Genomic DNA, 18,146 nt, shown 5'->3' on the forward strand with positions numbered 1-18,146 from the left:
GATCCACTTTCCAAATTGATCAAAAGCTTCTGAGAAAGAGGAGTAGAGCCCACAAACTACATTGGAACACACATTGTGAAACTAGCAGATTATAAGAATCAGAAACTACAGGATGTTTGGTGAGAATAGAGAATGGACAATGGGGATAAAAGTGCAATGTCAAGTCACTAGGTTTCAAACGAGCAAGTGAAGTCAGATGGAGGTCTGCTTCGATTCTATCTAGAACTGCAGAAATGACATAATGCTTGGAGGAAATATTCATGATATCCTTTTTTAGGGACGTGTATCTGACGAGTCTGTTGACATCTGGGGCTTCCTCGATGTGAGGGACCAAGTGGAAGTCACAAGGGGCACTTCCTCTAATAGTTGCCTCGTTACCTAACTGAAATAGTAGTGACTGGAATTTCAGTCTGGCTCCCAGAATAACTATCCCTTGTCAAATTGAGAATGTAAAAAAAACTGTATCGCATCATCTACTGAAACAACTTTATCAAATTATGACAAACTATGAGAAAGGTAGGCAATGTCACGTCATTTCTCTCACTATCTTTTTTTGTAGAGACTGGTACAGTACCGTGAAGAAGGTGTCCGTGTCCGACTCACCAATGACACGTGACACCAGGCAAAGGATGACGGTGACGGAGACAAAGGTCCAGTTCCAGGCGTGCGGCCCGGCCACCGTGGCCACGCCCAGGAAGATGAAGATGAGGGTCTCGCTCACGCTGCTCCACATCTTCAGGAAGTACTTGACGGTGGTGTGGGACTTGTGGGATATGTTGGCCTCCACGTAGGGACGCATCACCGCACCACACGCAATCAGCCTGGAGAGAGAGTGTGAGTGAGTGAGTGAGTGAGTGAGTGAGTGAGTGAGTGAGTGAGTGAGTGAGTGAGTGTGAGACACACATGGGATGATTATAAATGGAGTTCTCTAAGAAAGAAACCTTTTCTTGTCTGACAACGTCCCATCATTTAATGTCTATTCTGAATTGTAGCATCTTAGAACGAAAACTCCGGACACAGAAGTACGTTTTAGTATTTAATTGGAGCTTAATGATTCATTTACTACCAGAGGTTCCCTGAGCCAGGAAATATGGCAGACATTGAAAGATCTACGGATATAAGGAAGCAAACTCTATATTGTAACATAAGCATTTTGCTACACCCGCTCGCTATAAGACGTGCTAAAGTGTGTACGTAACCAATAGATTATTGATTGGATTTGATATTGATGAAATATAGTGATGGGGGGATTGTTACAGTTACGTCACAACATTATTTTTGGACGATATTATATCGAGATTTGACTCCAAGTATCGATTTCTGTTACTGTAGGTAGCATTAGATGGCGCTAGCCAATTGTACTTGCACCAAATGGTGATCCAACATGTCTTTAGAACTTCTCCCAGACTGTTGAAAACTAGTTCTCATGCCCTCTCTTTTTTTAGGCAACTCAGTTAAAAACAAATTCTTATTTACAATGACTGCCTACCAAAAGGCCTCGTGCAGGGACAGGGGCCTGGGATTTTAAATTATACAAAATAAATATAGGACAAAACACATATCACAACAAGAGAGACAACACACTACATAAAGAGAGACTAATACAACTTAACAAGGCAGCAACACATGACAACAGCATGGTAGCAATGCAACATAACAGCATGGTAGCAGCACAAAACATGGTACAAACATTATTGGGCACAGACAACAGCACAAAGGGCAAGAAGGTAGATACAGCAATATATCACACAAAGCAGCCACAACTGTCGGTAAGGGTGCCCATGATTGAGTCTTCGAAGGAAGAGTGATAAAACTGTCCAGTTTGAGTGTTTGTTGCAGCTTGTTCCAATCGATGGCTGTAGCGAACTGAAAAGACGAGCGACCCAGGGATGCGTGTGCTTTGGGGACCTTTAACAGAATGTGACTGGCAGAACGGGTGTTGTATGTGGAGGATGAGGGCTGCAGTAGATATCTCAGATAGGGGGGAGTGAGACCTAAGAGGGTTTTTATAAATAAGCATCGACCAGCGGGTCATGTGACGGGTATACAGAGATGACCAGTCTTGTCTCTGTGCAGCAGACATTTAGTGAGCAATAGGTTTGGAACATCCAATTGCCGTATCGAAACGCAATACATATCGAATCGTGAGAATCGCAATACAAATCTTATCGGCAGTATAATATCGTATCGTGAGGTCCCCGGCAATTCCCGGCCCTAATACAATCCTGCCACCTATTGGTAAACATAATACTTAACATAACGTTTCCAGGGACAACATTTATAAGCATGTTATTATTGATAAATCAGAGAGCTCGTGAATGAGCCCTACAACCACGCCCGGAAAGCGCCCTCCATTCACCTTTTATGGTAACAAAAACACCCTCATTGCGGTATGATTTGAAAATGTTGGAACTGGGCCATGATAGTTTCTAAAAGAAAGCGCAATGGCAAATGTGATCCCATTTCTGTAGAGGTGTGGGCAGAAGGTTTGAATCTTTTGCAGTGCCGCCTACAACAGCCAGTGCCAAACACTGGCCACGCATTCTGCAAGATTGCAAGGACAATCAAAGTAATTAAAAGTAGCCTAAATGCTACAGCCCACACTTCTATGCACAAGACGACTTGTTGTTCAATATTTGGTTTATCAACACATGAATGTGTTTCGATCTCCTGCCTTGGTATAGGCTCAGATTATATAGGCTATGATGTCGCACAGCACTGTAGCCTACACACTGTCAAATAGGCTACCGGTCTATTTACTTTCGAGCACGCTTGGCTATTGAATGAGCAACTGACAAACGGGAGTCTACTATTTGTTGTGTAGCAGGAATAAACCAGTAACGTCAAAGGAGCGACATGTTCTGCCATAGGATAATGACTAAGGCCTATATTACGAAATAAAGACGTTAAGACTACACGATGCCATGCGATCGATCGCCTTGCCAACGGCAACTGTATCAGTTTCATCATTAGGCCTACGTTTCACGGTTTTCTACTAGCCTACTGCTATTATAATAAATCCCGTGCATCAAACACTTCATTTTCCTATACAATTAATAAACCATTGGAAGCTGTGCATAAATATGGTCTGAGCTGTACGTGGAGAAACACACACACACTTTACCACAAAGGGAAAACTCTGTGCACAAAAGGTTAAGTGTCTTTGTTTTGTGCGCACACACACTTTTGATAAATGAGCCCCCATGTTACTACATGAATCCAGCTACCTACAGTGTAACTATAGGCTACATTACATGCAGGTTAACGCTAATGACAAAGTTATAGCCTAGTACTTCATTGACATGGCATAGAAGGTAGTCACATCAACTAAACAGGTCAACAAAAACTATACTGTATATAAGAGAAAAAGTATTTCACATACAGTAGAGCCATTGCAACAATGATATAGTTTGTTTTGGAAACTATACTGTACGAGCTTATGAAACAAGGGCTCCATTTCCTCATCTTGTTCCATGAGTTAACCAATGACTCACTGTGATTGGACGTATGGATCCCGAGTGTCTATCGTGAGTCAACCCTCCTCAGTGACTTTAAGGGCAGCCATCTACGTCATTCCCTTACATAACACACGGCTGTTTGTCCATCGTTTCCGCTCCCAATTTCACTCCAGGGAGAGATCTCATATACAAGCAGTGGACAAAAAGCACTATGTACTAATCCAACTCCTCTTTACGATGGAAGGCACGGACGGAGTGCCAACAGGCCTGGGAACAGACTGTCCGACAGTCCTACCATTGCTCCTGTAAAACCCGCCGACGGGAAACTCAACTCATCAGCAGCACCGATGTTTATGATCCATATTCCATAATTCACCACCTTTTATAAAAAGCAGGAGACGAAAGCGGAAGAGAGGAGAGGAGAGGAAGGGCGATGGGCCAGAGGTGTGACAGGGGGCTGGCTGTATATTGAGCGTTGTGTATCCCTGCTCTGGGCTGCACATCCGTTGGCCTGTCACGACATGTAGGTGAGTTACTGCCATTTTGATAGAACTCGTAGAACTGTGGTGTTGCTGGACCAGCCGGACAGGTTCAAAAGGTCATGCATCACAGCCACTCTGTCAATGCATTGTAAACACTAAACCTCAGCCCAACTATAACTCTCATGGAAAGCTTTTTTTATTATCAACAATATCTATGATTTATGACAGAGAGAAACTCAAAAAACCTTGGCCACTAGGAAGATCGTGTGTGTGTGTGTGTGTGTGTGTGTGTGTGTGTGTGTGTGCGTCTGTCTTTCTGTCTGCCTGTCTGCCTGTCTGTCTTGTCCTGCTTGTCTTGTCCTGCTTGTCTTGTCCTGCTTGTCTGTGCGGGTGTGTACCCCTCACCCCTTACTTACGCCATAATTCCAGACAGGTGGAACATCTCCGCCGAGAGGTAAGCCATGTAGCTGTAAACGAACATGAAGAGGGGCTCGATGACGCGGGTGTGCGAGGTGAACCGGGAGGTGAAGGCCGCCAGGATACCGTAGATGGCGCCCACGGCGATGCCACCCAGCGACACAATCAGGAAGCAGATGACCCCGAGGACCACGTCCATCGGCGTTACCTCACCTGCACCAGAGTACTCCTCAAACAGGTGGTATAAGACCTAGAGGGGGGGAGGGGGGGACATGGCTCAAGTGTACAGAGAATAAGAGCCCACGCCCGAGTGCTCCTCAAACAGGTGGTATAAGACCTAGAGGGGGGGACATGGCTCAAGTGTACAGAGAATAAGAGCCCACGCCCGAGTGCTCCTCAAACAGGTAGTATAAGACCTAGAGAGAATGGAGGGGGTTTGACAATCAAAAATATATCTGTTTGGATTCCATTGGTAAAAGCATGGTGCTTAGCACCCCAGGGTCATGGGTTTGATACCCGCTGGGGCCACAATACAATGCATACACTCCCTGTACTGTGGATAAAAGTGTCTGCTGAGTGGCATATAAACCAGTGATATTATGTGGTCTAACGTTCTGGTATAGTCGCTACCGGAAAGATAAGCGTTTGCATAATCTCTCGTGGACAGACGCACGTAATAAATGGTATCATAGCGTCTGTCAGGCTGTGGGATGCGACAACTAACAGGGAACTTTTTCCCGGGGCCCTGATTTTCTCTGCACTGATAATTTGGCCAAACTATTTTAAGTGAACTGGTCCCATCAACAAGAGAGCCCAGCCCGTGTGTGAGTATAATCAGCAGAGCATAAATATAGCAACAGGAAACATTGTTCCTCATAATATATGCCACACAGCACACGACTTTATCCAAAGCAACTTACAGCAGTGTATTTTTAATAGGCTTATGTGATGCCTCCTTCACGCAAGGACGCAACCAGCTAAATAAAAAAAACTCCAAAATGTACTTTATATTTTCAATGACCAACCAATAAGAGAGAGATGTTCCATCTCACAACTGTTTCAACAGAGGAAAGAGAAGGAAGCCGTGAGAGAAGATAATTGAAAATGTATTAGGGCACTGGGGGCCCACTAAACTGGGTCAGCTTTCGTACAAAGGTCACAAATCACCAAAACCTAACCAACCAGACCCTGGCGAGGAGCTAATGTTAGCTCGAAGGTATGAAGTCAATATCCAGTGACAGAAGTATGGTGGGATTTTCCTAAAAGACTAGGCCTAATTCAAATTGGGCTAATTTGGTACTAGGCTATTCTGATTTCTTAGGCCAGTCCAAACCAATATCCTGTCCACAGAAATAAGAACACAATCACAGGCCAACTAACAACTGAGTCCTCTTCATATGGAGGACGAATGTAGCCTACTTTTGAAAATATAGTTTGGTTTAATTATATTGTACTGCATAGCATAGTGCTGTATAGTATTGTACGGCATGGCATTATCTTTGGGGGACCCTGACATGATTGAACTGTAATGCATTCATTGATTGACTAGAATTGCATTGTACTGCATTGCCCTGCATAACACTAAATACCACCCTATCCACCACCCACTCACCACAGTGACGGCATCATTGAGCAGCGACTCTCCGAATACCAGAATGTGCAGCAGCTCGTTGATGTGGATCTCCTCAAACACAGCCAGCACGGCCACCGGGTCCACGGCCGAGATAATGCTCCCGAACAGCAGGCAGGGCAGCAGCTCCACCTGGCTCAGGTATGTGCCCTCGATCTGGCACACGGCGTAGAGGAGACCCCCTACGAAGAAGGCGTTCCACAGGGTGCCGACCACGGCGAACATCAGGATGGTGCCGATGTTCTCCATGAAGGGCCGGATGGGCAGGAAGTAGCCCGCATCCAGGATGATCGGGGGGAGGAGGCACAGGAAGAAGAGGTTGGAGTCCAGCACGGGTGGTACCTCCTCGCCTGCCAGCTTGATGAGGCCACCGACCAGGAGGCCCACCACAATGAGCAGACAGGACTCGGGCACGATGCTGGACAGCCGCGGGATCAGGTGGAACCCTGGGGGAGGGAGAGGGTGATTAGATGCATTGTTCTCGTTCATTGTTCTCATGGTTTACACTTCCTAGGCGGCATCTCGAATGTACCAGTCACATGAAACTTCAAACTCCTTGAACTCATTGACGATAAGAACCAAAAAATAATCACCAGTGACTCACTGAACCTGTTTGAGTTAAAAGCCCCACCAAATGCATATTGCGTTTCTAAGTGAGCCACCACATTCATAGTGCTTAGTAAGGTCCAGATACTGCCAAATTCAAATGGATCAACTAGTCGTATTAATTACCTCTGAAAAAAATTAATCAGTATTCAGAATAGGCTTAGTTTATAAGTGGAACAGAAGCTAATTTAACATGGCAGTACTTGATTTCACATATGCAATTTCAACAGTCCAGAATAGGTCTAGGCCTCGTAGAGAAGGCTGGTGGGTGAGAATACACAGGGGAAACAAACTTGATAGCTGGCCAGAATCTGCAAGTCAAAACAACCCTGGACATAAAACGCAGGAAGTGACAACAAATAAAAAGGGCCAAAGAACCAGGAACAGAACACGAGAAGGGTCTGCTGCATCCTGGCAATGTCACATAACACACACCCACAGTAAATCACATGCATTTCCTCAAAAGTGGAAATGGATATGCAAAACAAATTCCTCACAATGTTAAATCGCGTGACTCCATTCAAAGAGAAACCATACACAGACAATAGGCCACATCCACTTCCATAGTGATCACAGGATGTCATCACCAAGGAAAAGTTGACTGAAAAAGGTTCACTTCAACTTGACGTTAACTAGGCCTAAATGGAACAGAACATTAATACAGGATGTGCCAATAGCACTTTTTCTGATGGTTTATTTTCTACTCCCATGTCTTTGGGATTCATTTCAAGTAAACTATCGCAATTAGCTGCCATGGCTCAAGGCAACAGTTTGCTTGTCTCAACATAATGCATGCCCTAGTCCCAGGGCCCAGTGTTTCAAAACTTTGATCTTGATGAGAATGAAAAAAATCCTAAAACTCAACTTTGGCATTATGGGGTATTGTGTGTAGGCCATTGACGCAACCTCAATTGAATCCTTTTTATATTTACATTTACATTTAAGTCATTTAGCAGACGCTCTTATCCAGAGCGACTTACAAATTGGTGCATTCACCTTATGACATCCAGTAGAACAGTCACTTACAATAGTGCAAGCTGTAACACAACAACATGTGGGAAAAGTCAAGAGGTGTGAATACTTTCTGAAGGCACTGAACACTGCAGTCAATTTAACATAATGAACCTTTGGTTTTCAGATGTAAGATTTTTTTTTTTTTTTTCTTGGTTATAGGGCCTTTCACCTTTCTAATTCCACAGTGAATCCAACATTCCAGTGCGATGGAGATAATTCTGATTTTCAGCTTCAAAACTACACTCTTAGGGGGGAAAAAGTGATTTCTAGAACCTACAATGGTTCCTCGGCTGTCCCCATAAGAGAACCCTTTTTGGTTCCAGGTAGGAACCAGGTACGTGCCCTCTTCACGACTGTCGATATATGGTGCATCATCCCTAATTTCATTAGAAGAAAAAATCCCTGATATTAAAGTGTGGGATGGCACATTGGCAGCCATTCAGCGAGGGTAGCGGTGGCACAATGGCAGCACCATCTGGTCAGTCAGGGCAGGGAAAGGAGATGAGAGGCAGGCTTGAAGGCAGGTAAACTTCCCTTCTCCAACAATCACGCCTCACACACTGAGCATAGTAAATTAGCATGTCATCATTAGCAAATCAGACAGTCACATAATGATCAGGGTCCTTATCGCTGTCAGAGGTTTTCAAGAATAAGTGGTCAGGAGAGGAATGTGTGAAAAAGAGCAGGCGTTTACGGTGAGAAACAGTAGAGTCTGTGAATTATAAAATAATGAACATCGGCAATGTCTGAGCAGATAATGCCTTCACTTAGCTTGAACGTGCTCAGCAAACTGCAATCTCCTGGGTTTACAGGGCATCTGATGTTTTTACATCAACTCAGTCAGCTGGAAGGCAAAAACGTTAAGTTTTGGACACACACTCTTTCACGGGCTAAACAAGGCCATCTCTATGGAGTCCAGAACACTGCCACACAAAGCTGCTGCTTTTAAAAGTACTACAGTGCTAGCTCCGAGGAATTCCATTGACAAACGGCCAAGAGATGCCTAATCTTCCCAGAAAGAGATGCGTGGTGCTTGGGGCACTCTTCTCCTTTCAACTGGCTTCGTAAGGAAACTGGCACCTTTCCACAATTCAGAGGAAGCATCTTCACCGTGTGGGCGAAACAAAGGAGTTAATATAACACCGACTGCATTGGAGGATACTACAAAAGGCACAGGCTAGATTTGAGCATCGACGTGTACCATTCTCACTCCGAGACCTGTGTTTAAGCATGATCTTTTGGAGCTAACTAGTGCTCTCAAATCATATCCTGATGTCAACAGCAGATTGGAGGTGTATTCAAAACATTGCTGATTTAGCTAGCTACCATACATTTCGGGAAAAGTTATATTAAGTGGCTAATTAGCTTGCTAGCTAGCAAGTGTTAGCAACATTTGGTGTTCAATTAGAGAGCTAGTTAACCAGCTGAGCTAACAAGCAATGTAACGAAAGTATAATTTTCGATTTGAAAAATCCTCCATCAACAGGCTCAGCATTTCAGGAATCCCAGTAGAAAGTGCTCTTGATGCACCATTCAATTATTAAGTCATTTAAACTATTCATTTTTTAAAGAAAACTCACTGGCTATCATGCAATTTAAGTGTGCATTTGTCCGAAGGTGTTGGACTCGACGACAGTTACTATCCATCGGAGCACTGCGATTGGTTGCACAAAATTCTGGGATGGGGCTTAGTAAAGGGTCAATTGTACTCCTCTGACAGGCTAATTATTCCACCCACTCAATATCATAGATAACATAGAACAAGGTTGCCTAAGAAACCCACAACAGTGATTTATGCCAAACTACTTCTGAGGAGCTGTCAGAATGCCTTAGTCACTTCCAGGCTATTATTTCCTGCCGATGATGCGTAGGATTGACCGCATCACCCTCTGAAGAGCCCTGCGGTTGAAAACCGTGCAATTGTCATACCAGGCGGTGATACAGCCCGACGGGGAAGTCTCAATGGTGCATTTGTAGAAGGGTATTAGGGGGCCAAGCCACATTTTTTCAGCCTCCTGAGGCACCAGTGCCTTCTTCACCACACTGTCGTGTGAAGGTCCTCAGTGATGTGCAAGGAACCCTCTCCACTGTGGCCCTGTCGATGCATGCTCGCTCCTTCATTTTGTTGACGTTGAGTGAGAGTTTATTTTCCTGGCACCACTCCGCCAAGGCACTCAATCAGGCTGTTTTGTCATCAGCAAACTTGATGATTGAGTTGGAGACGTGAATGGCCACAACGTCATGGATGAACAGGGTATTCAGGAGGGGACTGAGCACGCACCCCTTTGGGGCCCCCATGTTGAGATTCAGCGCGACATAGGTTTTATTGCCTACAGTCAGGAAGTCTTACGACCCAGTTACCCAAGGAGGGGTTCAGACCCAAGGCCCTGAGCTTAGTGATGAGCTTGGAGGGCACTATTGTGTTAAAAACTCTCTGGAGGTAATGCAGCCAACATTTGCTGGCGAGGTATTCCAGAGCCGGAAAACAAAAGGACTTGAGTTCCTGTAAGTTAGCCCAATCATACTCCTCCGCCTCCGTTTCCCGGAGAGTTCTTTGTTCCTGTCCTCACGATGAACCCCTCTGGTTGTATGGACAGGGACAATCTATTCAGAGAGAGCCACGATTCGGTAAAACAGTATGTTACAGTCCCTTATGTCTCTCTGGAAGGAGATCCTCACCCATGAGCTCATCTACTTTATTGTCCAGGGACTGAACGTTAGCGAGTAATATACTCAGAAGCGGTGGGTGGCATGCCCACCTCCTGAGATTGACTAGGATCACACTTCTCTGGTGGTGACATTTAGGAGTTTCACCTGGGATGAATGGGGCTGCCTCAGACAGTTCAAACAAAGGATCCAGGTTGAATGTCTGGTGAATGACAGTAGGTAATAGTACTAGAAATATTCTGAGCAAATACTGGAAGAAATAATACCAACAAAAATACTGCAAAGTTGGCTAGGAGCTAGAAACTGGGTGGCCATGTCTGTCGGAGCCATCTTGTATCAAACCCTTCAACATGAGAGCAGCCCCAACCAGTGGAAAAACCCAGCACTAGTACATAAGCGCTTGTTGGACGTGTTGCTAGCTGAAAGAGAAGTACAAACAATATTGTAACTTTGGAGTTAGAGCTGACTAACAAGAATATCTTTGCTATCAAGTGAGGCATGCTTGTTACAAATTAGGCCTCTAGGGACTAATGCTCTAGATTTCTGAGGGGAGGAAGGAATAATGCACTTAAGCCCATCACAAACTGTTACGTCTGTTTTAGCATGCTGCCACTGACTCAGTGAAAATAAACACCCTTTGTGTGTATAAAACACATTCAAAAGTCTACATAGCCACAGGGTCTTTTTGATAGGGGATCAAACAGTGGATGGACATAAATAAACACTATCATACACAGAATGTAGCAAATAGTGTTTAGATGAACAACATAAGTCTCCGGTTTATATAGATTTAGTTTTTTAGTCATTTCAGAAACAACACTGTCATTCAATAGTCAACAATACTAATTTATGTAAGCAGAACTCAAACTCAAGTTACTTGGCTCCTTAAGAGCCTAATATAAGAGACTAATATTTAATCCCAGTGCTCATGGCAAAGGTTATTAGTAGTAGTAGTAGTAGTAGTCAATTCCATTTAAATTCAGAAAGTACACCAAACTCCTATACCAATTGTTCCTCAATGAAAAGCAAATTGGAATTTCAGTGTTCTTCCTGATTTGAAAAGGAATTGACCCCAACTCTGATACATAGCCTGCAAAACATAGCCGTGTGCCTTCTATTTCCTCTGAGAAGTGACTCTGATCCGGAGGAAAATTTGGTTCAAGGACTCCCAACGATCCATAAATAACCTGGCAGCAGCAACAGGTCAAATTCCAGAGATTCAACAGGGAACCGGATACCAAGTTGTATGTGTGTCAGTCAGTGTATGTGTGTATTGGAAAGGTCTGAGCTGTCAGCACTAGGTCTGCCACATCTCCGCAATGCATTTTCTGATGTCTAAGGTTGTCACTCCATGTTACGACATTTCTCAACATGTTGTTCATTTCAGTCTCATGTCAGTCAAAAGACTTGCCTTTCTCAGTCAGTCGACTTCGGTTTAAGGCTCTAGAATCAATGCCAAATTAAATCTGTGCCTCACGGGAAGCCCCGCCTTCCACAGGTGATAAACGTGAGGCTCAGATTCATTCCTTCAATTATTCCGCTCTTCACCTCAGTTGGAACAGGAATGAATCACGCTACTAAAATAAACAATTGGAAAACGAGACTTACGTTTTGCCAACTAAACTGTCCGTTAGTGGCAGAGCGTGCTCACTCCCTGGACGTTGTGTGCTGAAGTTTGTATGGTTTCCTAAATCAGGAAAAACGTGTTATTCCTCTAATTGCTTGGCCTGGCTATAGCAAGAAGTTAGATGGCGAACCTGACCGAAACGACGAAGCCTGACAAGCAGGATTCGTGTTTACGACCATACCCCAATGAATTAAACCCATAGTCTATTTAAGCACCGGTGCATCCATCCACACAGAACAAAAATATAAAACGGAAAATGCAACATCTTCAAAAAAGTTTTTTCGTAGTTACAGTTAATAGAAGGAAATCAGTCAATTGAAATACATTCCTTAGACCCTAATCTATTGAAGTCTCATGACTGGGAATACAGATATGCCTCTGTATCTGGTGTGACCACCATTTGCCTCACGCAGTGCGACATCTTCTTCGGATAGAGCTGATCAGGCTGTTGATTGTGGCCTGTGGAATGTTGTCCCACTCCTCTTCAATGGCTGTGTGAAGTTGCTGGTTATTGGCGGGAACTGGCATTAGTATATGCATACCCATACCATAACTCAACCGCCACCATGGGCAAATTGCTCACCCTTAAAACACCATACACGCAGTCTACCATCTGCCCGGTACAGTTGAAAATACTCACTTCTTCAGAGCATCAGTGGCCATCGAAGGTTAGCATTTGCCCACTGAAGACGGTTACAACACCAAACTGCAGTCAGGTCAAGACCCTGGTAAGGACGACAAGCACATAGATGAGCTTCCCTGTGACGGTTTCTGACAGTTTGTGCAGAAATTCTTTAGTTGTGCAATCCCAGTTTCATCAGCTGTCTCAGACGATCCTGCAGGCGAATTAACCGGATGTGGAGGTCCTGGGTTGGCATGGTTACATGTGGTCTGTGGTTACGAGGCCGGGTGGACGTACAGCCAAATCTCTAAAAGGAAGTTGGAGGTGGCTTATGGTAGAGAAATGAACATTCATTCTCTGGCAACAACTCAGGTGGATATTCCTGCAGACAGCATGCCAAGTACACGCTTCCTCAAAACATTGCTGTGATGACAGTGCTTCTACATTTTGTTACAGCAAACTACATCAGCCATTGCCATAACCTGGGTTTCATGCAGGCTATTCAGTCTAACAGAAGCACAACATGTGTTAGAAGCTTGTCCCATGTTTAATGGCCCTCTGGTACTCTGCGTTCTATGATGTTCATGGAGTATATCACTCTGTCCACAAGGGGGCACCTCTGCCCATGGGTGGCTCATTACTGGGATTCATTACTGATTCCTGCCTGTAGTTCACTAGTCCCTATGAGGTGTCTTGTGATACAGGTTATGGTCTCTGTAGGCAATTGGTGGTGGGTAGCGTAGTCGAGGGAACAAGCAAGGTTGGACACGACCATGCTATTATCCAACACACAGTTTATGGTTCATATGAATCCCGAAATGAGTGGTCTTTCTCCAGCTCAGCGCTTTTCATTCCTGAGAAAGAGATTAAATTAGGAATCATCCATCTTACCACAAAAGGGGTCTGTTTTTCAGAGCGGTCTGTCCCATTCCCAGCTAGGTTACGAGGTGCTTTGTCGCCAGTAACCATGACTGGTCGGTAGTGTAACCTTCATGATAAAACATTTTCCCTGGGTCTATTTTTATTTATTGCATGCTGCCAGCCGGTTACCAGAACGCATCTTACTGCCTAAACCGAGTGAGGCTTGTTGTGACAATAGTACCCCCAGGTGGCACTGCCAATCGGTGTATGCCACTGATCGCCGGCCCAGAGTGGGCCAGTCTTTCGGCAAACCTTGACATAAGACAGTTTTTCTTCAACCCCAAGTGTTTACGGGTGTCCCTCATAGGAGTTCGATGAAAAGTGTCCCTTCCCCAAATTCAGACACACATTTCTAAAGACTGGTGGAAATGATAAAAGATCCAAATCTCTCAAAGTCCCCAACGTGGCATCCCGCCCCTTCCATATGTTACTTCACGGAAGGCTTGATCTCTGCTCCGACCAATGGTGCGCATGCGTAGTGTCGTCCTGGATCATGCAAACAGTGACATCAGGGCACAAGCTACAGTTTGTTGTGCGTCCCCCCCATGCTTCTGCAGCATCATCACGTCGACTGTTCCCGAGGCCTCAGTTCAAGTTGAGGGAGGAAATATCCTCCAGACTCCAGAAGCAGGCAATCCGAGTGGTTCCTATGTCGAAGACATGATATTGCACAAGTCAATATTGTGATTTTGATGTGAATTCGATGAATTGTGCGGCCCTAAAAACAGGTATATATATACACATTGCTATAAAAATGAGCAGGTTCCTGTTTCCAGGCTATTACAACCTGTTGCAATGACTTCGTAAAGCATCTACACTACCATTCAAATGTGTGGGGTCACTTAGAAATGTCCTTGTTTTTGAAAGAAAAGCTCATTTTTTGGCAATTAAAATAACATCAAATTGATCCGAAATACAGTGTAGACATTGTTAATGTTGTAAATGACTATTGTAGCTGGAAACGGCTGATTTTTTATGGAATATCTACGGAGGCCCATTATCAGCAACCATCACTCCTGTGTTCCAATGGCACGTTGTGTTAGCAAATCCAAGTTTATAATTTTAAAAAGGCTAATTGATCATTAAAAAAAAACTTTTTGCAATTATGTTAGCTCAGCTGAAAAATGTTGTGCTGATTAAAGCATTAGACTAGTTCAGTATCTGGAGTATCAGCATTTGTGGGTTCGATTACAGGCTCAAAATGACCAGAAACAAATAACTTTCTTCCGAAACTCGTCAGTCTATTCTTGTTCTGAGAAATTAAGACTATTCCATGTGAGATATTGCCAAGAAACTGAAGATCTCGTACAACACTGTATACTACTCTCTTCACAGAACAGCACAAACTAACTCTAACCACAATAGAAAGAGGAGTGGGAGGCCCCACTCCTAATGATCAGTTAGCCTTTTAAAATGATACACTTGGATTAGCTAACACAACGTGCCATTGGAACACAGGAGTGTTGGTTGCTGATAATAGGCCTCTGTACGCCTATGTAGATATTCCATGAAAAAATACAAAATGAAATGTATTTATTTTTTATCAGTTTCCAGCTACAATAGTAATTTACATTAACAATGTCTACACTGTATTTCTGTTCAATTTGATGTTATTTTCATTTTCAAAAACAAGGACATTGCTAAGTGATGCCAAACTTTTGAACATAGTGTATCTCAAGGAAAAACTCCAGTCTTCAGATCAATTTCATTACAGATCATTTTGAGTAAATAAGACAAGGCCTGCAGGAAAAAGGGCAGACCGGTCATATTTGGATGGACTGAAGTGATTACGACTGCAACCGCTAACAGCCAGAGACCAAACCATAAATTCAGGACTGGAATGCTAAATTACCCCAGTTTGTGTGAAGAAGGGCACTCCAGGAAGTGAATGACTCATCGCCCCTGGACAAGGAGCTCTTTCACCTCCAATGGTCTGTGTTAGGCCTCCTAGCTAGGTCACACCCAAAGGCTTAAGACAATACAAACAAGAGAGGACAGGTAGCAAGCAGCGCTGAAAGAAATGTAGTTATAAAAAGGCCCTTTCTCTTGGCTCCTGTCCATTGGGACATACTGTATTACACTACATGGTTGAGCTCCTTTCAGAAAATGATCATTTATTTAGCATTTCCACCAACGGTTAGGACTAAACTTTGGGAGGCACTGTTGATGTGCCTGAAGCTCCTAACCAACTTGCAGACAGCGGACACATTCTCTAGCACGGTGGTGTCAAACATACAGCCCTCCGTGGTTTGAGTAAATAAAATCACAGAAATTAAAGCTAGACAGTCAGGGAGCACTGAAAATTCCAAAAATGACAGAGGACTATTTTTCAGTGCGGCCCTCTGGAACTCGTTGAAGACCGAATGTGGCCCCCGGGGTAAAATGAGTTTGACACCCCTGCCATAGCGGAATACTCCAATCATGGCCTCCAGTATTCACACTAGTCAGTGGCAAGTACATATCACAGCTGGAGATAAGGTGGTACATGGGGGAAACATTGGGATCAGGTATCATCCCACTGTTGACACCAATAACACAGGCTCGCCATATGGATGGATGTTATGGATAAAGCGCACTTCAGTGAGAGGCATGGTACTGATAAGCCATGGTAGGGGGTCAATGGAAGGTCCCTTCTAAACCTTATTGCCTTTCTGGTGCTTATCATATTTTGTCTGTATCATTACCGTGCCTCAAACTGACACCATGTTGGGATAAAAAAAAGACACGTTTTCACAGACCATGAATACAGAGTTTTCACCCCTGCCCCTCTGGAAATACTTCAAAGCCACGGCTCTGGATCACATTCTGCTCAGGTGTTATTTTACCCACATAGATGTTCCTACGTAGCTGCTACTCCACCTCCCTTCATGTTTCTCTCTTTACTCAGCATTCTTTTTTTAACCCTTTGATGTAGCCCGTCTCTGCCTCATACCTCTGAACTGAAATCGATTTGATATGCTGCCGAGATAGCTGCATGCAACGACACACTTGAGTTCGAGACAGCCTGCGCTTTAGTCGAGCCTATCCGACACTACATTCCCTGCACTAAATTGTAGGCCTGTGTCCCTAAGACGACGATGAACCCTATTCAATTAGGAAATGGCTTCATATGGACAATCAACCTATGTGAATATCCTGGTAACACATAAGCTAGTCAAGTTCTAACCATGTCGATGGGATGAGAAAAGTTTTAAAAAAGAGCCATAAAAGCAAATAATGGGAAAACCTTGAAAGTCGTTAACACTTCGGCAGGAAAGGGAAGTGTCGTTTTAGTTAATGACATAGGCCTACCGGTTATCTCTCCCAGACTTCCACACAGCCATTAAATATTAGGCCTGAAGGCCACTGACGAATAAGGCAACGGTTGCATCTCCTCATTTCACTGTCACATTACTCAGCTGTGTGCTAAAGACCACCTAACGCGCAAGCTTTTACTCTTCGTACACTGGAGTCGTGTCCTGTAATTACATTTGAAATACGCATGCTAGAAGCAGTGCTTAGATAAATGGATTATGGAGGACAGATCTCTCATTATATCCTACTCATTTGTAAGTTTACGCAGAAATCCAACCTTGAGCAAACTGAGATAAAATGACAAACCTGAGATTTGAGCCCACTGGAGCCATTTATCCTACTATACTTTTAGGCCACACCCTGTTCCTGACAACTCACGGTGATTGTAACAGGTGACTGGGTTTGATGTTGTAAACTTATTAGGCCTAATCTAATTATGGTTTCCATAGGCAGGCCACGATTCCAGTAGTAATAAATTCTATTTCTTTGTGACGTACAATATTTCCATTGTGCACTGTTACAGTATGCGGAGCAGTGCACCCACTGACAGTTGTGCTGTCAGCCTCTCAGGTTATCATCCATCTTCGTTGTATGTCTACTGTAGAGAACGGCCTCTTAAACCTTCTGAAGGAGTGCCTTGATCTTTTAGTGTACCAATTGAGGTAGAAACAAAATCTAAAAATGGGAGACTCACAGGACTCCAAATATAAAAACTCTTGAAAAGAAACCAACAGCGCTCGACTGACAGGGCTGCCCGCTGACCCGGGGAGGTTTTGGAAATCCTCCATGCCTGTCAATCTACATCAGTAGGCCAGTGATTAAATATATATTTATATAAATAAATATATAGTGCTAGTTCAAGGGGTCTCAATCATTTCCAAATGCACTGTATACACACACACACAGTACCAGTCAAAAGTTTATTTTTTTAACTATTTTCTACATTGTTGAATAGTGAAGACACAAAAACTAATGAAATAACGCATATAGAATCATATAGTAAACAAAAAAAAGTGAAGAATCACAAACATAAAATGTGGATTTGTTGAACAAAGTAGCCAACCTTGCCTTGATGACAGCTTTGCTCAACCAGCTCCATGAGGTAGTCACCTGGAATGCATTTCAATTAACAGGTGTGCCTTGTTAATTTGTAGAATTTCTTTCCTTCTTAATGAGTTCAGTTGTGTTGTGACAAGGTAGTGGTGGTACACAGAAGATATCCCTGTTTGATAAAATACCAAGTCCATATTATGGCAAGAACAGCTCAAATAAGCAAAGAGAAATGACACTCCATCATTACTTTAAGACAAAGAGTTCAGTCAATGGATACTTATGTAAATGTGATATTTCAGATATTATTTTTAATACATTTGCAAAAATGTCCAAACCTGCTTTTGCTTTGTCATTA

The 18,146-nt window shown here is 43.7% G+C and overlaps 1 protein-coding gene across 19 annotated transcripts in view; it reads right to left on the reverse strand.

The window, feature by feature from the left end:
* Positions 1–18,146, reverse strand: part of LOC118364304 (sodium/hydrogen exchanger 1-like) — an 80,124-nt gene that overhangs the window by 51,262 nt on the left and 10,716 nt on the right. For all 19 annotated transcript variants that reach the window (XM_052489431.1, XM_052489432.1, XM_052489429.1 and 16 more), the window contains exons 2-4: positions 5,970–6,433; positions 4,357–4,607; positions 604–821 (exon numbers count right to left, since the gene is read on the reverse strand). In XM_052489431.1, coding sequence (XP_052345391.1) covers positions 604–821; positions 4,357–4,607; positions 5,970–6,433 — 933 coding nt within the window. The remainder of the gene's footprint in view (positions 1–603; positions 822–4,356; positions 4,608–5,969; positions 6,434–18,146) is intronic.

Source organism: Oncorhynchus keta, chromosome 31, assembly GCF_023373465.1.
Source record: "Oncorhynchus keta strain PuntledgeMale-10-30-2019 chromosome 31, Oket_V2, whole genome shotgun sequence".
Classification (NCBI taxonomy): Eukaryota; Metazoa; Chordata; class Actinopteri; order Salmoniformes; family Salmonidae; genus Oncorhynchus; species Oncorhynchus keta.